The following is a 3,336-nucleotide window of genomic DNA, read 5'->3' as shown; positions in this document are numbered from 1 at the left end:
CCAAAAAAAAGAAAGAAAAATAATTCCTCAATTAATTTCCAGTGATGTGTTTACATTAATAATCAATCCTCTCTTTGGGACACGCAGTAGAAGAACAGGGGGGGGGAGGGATGGCTGTGCTCTCTCTCTCTCTGTCTGTGTATCACAGTTACATTCACTGTACAAAAGCCTGATGCAAACCCCAAAACACAAATAAAAGAAAAGAAAAGAAATCAAGGTGTGTTTATTTCAGTAATAACATTAATGATAAAGATGATCATTCTTATAGGCGATACAGCAACAACAACAACAGCAACATCAACAACAATAATAATAATAATAATAATAATAGTAACTACATAAAAATTTTCTTCAGAGAAAGGCAACGTAAAAACCCTTTTCCAGTGCACAACTTTGAGAAGCCAACCAGCAGAAGGGGAAAGACAGCTGGAAGTGGATCCTTAGGAGAGTCCTCTGACCATCCCTCTATCTATTGGCCTGTGAACCCATGATGGGGAAGAGGGGTGTGTGTGTGTGTTGAATGCCCACCCAACCAATCAGAGCAGGCGTTGTGGTGTTGGTCTTCCTCCGCTGCGCCCTGCGGAGACAGTCTGACCATCCACGGAACCCTGTGTGTGTGTGTGTGAGACAGAGAGGGGGGGGGGGGGGGGGTAGGGGGGGGGTGTGTGGTGGGGAACCACAGTCCTGGTTTAGGGGAGGCTCTTCAGGTCAGAGAAGAACCCGGACCTCACTCCACTATAGAACTCCAAGAACCGAAACCACAGAAACCACAGAACTGTCATAGGGGTCCATTCAGTCTAGTCCCATCTATTTCTCTCTCCTCCCCAGCCAGGGAGCTGTGACCCGGTGGAACAGGGAAACCAGCGTGCGGTGGATACAGAGAACCTCGATGGAGAACGTCCAGAAGAACCCTTGTGAGACCCTCTAGAAGATCCCGGGCGAGACCCTCTAGAAGGTCCCAGGAAGAGAGACCCCTGGGTTGAAAAACAGAAACTAGAACAATCCCCCTCCTATAGAACCCAAAACTGAACGAAAAAGAACCTAGAACCAAGTCCATCCGCAGCTCTGCTGAACCCCCACCCCACCATCCCTGACCCCACCCCCACACCCCCATCCCTGACCCCACCCAGCCATCCCTCAATACAGCATTATCCTCCTCCTCCTCCTCCTCAGCCAAAGTTCTTCTTCCTCCTTCCCTCCATCTGCCCCAGCGCGTGTATAACCCCCTCCCTCTCACAGTTTCAGCTCATTGGCCACCTTGGAGGCGATGTTCTTGAAGGCGATGGACGTCCCCGAGATGCGCTTGAAGCGCACGCCGTTCAGCGAGAGGCGGGGCAGCTTGCACACCTCCATCTCCCACTGGACGAAGTCGTCACGCGCCGGGTTCCCGGAGACGCAGAGGAGCATGTAGCGCTCCCGTAGTTCGTACTCGCAGCTGTTGGAGTCCAGCACCTTGCGGATCTCCCGCATCATCTCGGCCGGCTCCATGGAGGACGTGGTCTTCATGCTCCAGGTGAAGCGCAGCGAGCGAGGCTTGGACGACTGCTGCTGCTGCTGCGTCGCCAGGGGGTCCTTCTGGCCAACGCCGACACCGCCCCCTGGCGGTGGGGGGGTGCCGGTGCCGGAGACGGGCGACGGGGAGGAGGAGTCTTTGTTCTCGTCTCCGCCCCCCACCCCGCCGGAACCCAGGACGCCTCCTCCTCCCACGCCGCCGCTCTTCTCCGACTTGTCCACTGTACCGCTCAACATGGACCTGGAGGACAAGGATGGAGGGATGAGAGAGAGAGAGAGAAAGAGAGGGGGTGGGGGGTAGGGGGAGGTAGAAGCAGAGAGAGGGGAAGGAGGAGAAATAGGGGAGGTAGAGAGGCAGACAGGGAGAGAGGGGGGGGGGAATAGGGGGAGGTAGAGAGGGAGAGAGAGGAGGGGAAATAGGGGGAGGTAGAGAGAGGCAGAAAGAGAGAGGGGGGGGGAATAAGGGGAGGTAGAGAGAGGCAGAGAGAGAGAGGGGGGGGGAATAAGGGGAGGTAGAGAGAGGCAGAGAGAGAGAGGCGGGGAGAAATAGAGGGAGGTAGAGAAAGGCAGAGAGAGAGAGAGGGCAGAGATATGGTGAAGAGACAGAAAGAGAGGGAGGGAGAGAATCAAGCACAGACGGAAAAGAAAGTGTAAAAGAAAAGGGGGAGGGAAAGAAAAGGGAGGGATGGAGAGGTGTGGGAGAAAGAGGGGAACGATGAGGCAGTGAAAACGATTGGAGAAAAAGAACAGTGACAGTAAAACACCCCTCGGTGTGTGTGTGTGGGTGTGTGTCTCATACTGACACTACCAACTATGGCAGAGTTGTGTGTGTATGTGTGACCTCAATTCTCTAATCTTGGAGGAAGTCCCTATAGAAGTAGACACACACACACACACACACACATTAATCCAGCTCCTTCATCCCTGATTGGTGAAAACTAGGGTTTGTCACCGTCACCAACCAATTAGAACCCCATTAGCCCTCTACCATCCAATCACGGCTAGCCCCTCAGGGATCTACTGATTGGGTCTGATTTGAGGGGATCGTTTGGTCGAGTCTGTGGCCGTTTTCCTCACCTGCTCCCCTCATCCCGACCCTCTCCCTCATACGGACTCCTCGAGAAAAAACCCGGCACAAGTTTAGTGTTTTGGGCTAGGCTAGGTTACGTTAGCTCAACAGCTAGCACCCCTACGGGACAGGCCTAGCCTCCATGCTAACATTCCTAACCCCACATCCCAAACACATTCCAATTCCAGTTCTAGAATGCATTCCAACTCCATTCCGGAACCCATGTCAGACACACACACACCTCAGGACACGGTGGCTAGTGCTGAAAGCATACTGTCAAGTGGACTCAGGGCCGGTCCTAGGCATTTAGGTGCCCTAGGCGAGAGTATGATTTGATGCCCCCCCCCCCCCAAAAAACTTTTTTTTTTAGGGGCGCCGCCACCACATTAAGCCACCAGTACTGCCTCATCACCACCCCACACATTCAACAGTAAAAATATGGACAACAATGGTTTCAAGACAAAAATAGACAGTAGGCTGAGACATATTTTCATAGAGACATGAAATTCAAAATTATTTAAATGTAAAAAAAATTTGGGGCATTTGGCGCCCTCTAGGCATTTGGCGCCCTAGGCGACCGCCTAGTTCGCCTATGCCTAGGACCGGCCCTGAGTGGACTACATTACCCACGATGCACTGGACAGTCCTGTGCAGTCCCAGGCCAAAGAGGTGCATTCACTCACTCATTCAGAAGTCACATTAACATTACACTGAAGAACTGAGGGGGGGTGGGGGTCATTCATTGATGACAAATG

At 52.7% G+C, this 3,336-nt stretch overlaps 1 protein-coding gene across 1 annotated transcript in view; it reads right to left on the bottom strand.

Moving 5' to 3' along the window:
• Window positions 1-1,200: 1,200 nt before the first annotated feature.
• mark2b (MAP/microtubule affinity-regulating kinase 2b) overlaps window positions 1,201-3,336 on the bottom strand; it is a 41,656-nt gene continuing 39,520 nt past the window's right edge. Inside the window, exons 16-17 of the mRNA XM_080544516.1 lie at window positions 2,590-2,625; window positions 1,201-1,753 (exon numbers count right to left, since the gene is read on the bottom strand). Coding sequence (XP_080400642.1) covers window positions 1,234-1,753; window positions 2,590-2,625 — 556 coding nt within the window. The 3' untranslated portion in view covers window positions 1,201-1,233. The remainder of the gene's footprint in view (window positions 1,754-2,589; window positions 2,626-3,336) is intronic.

Source organism: Nansenia antarctica (assembly GCF_963989245.1).
Source record: "Nansenia antarctica genome assembly, chromosome: 13".
In the NCBI taxonomy this organism is placed as follows: domain Eukaryota; kingdom Metazoa; phylum Chordata; class Actinopteri; order Argentiniformes; family Microstomatidae; genus Nansenia; species Nansenia antarctica.
Note: the sequence above shows the minus strand (reverse complement) of the source record. Positions and strands in the feature narration are given on the sequence as shown.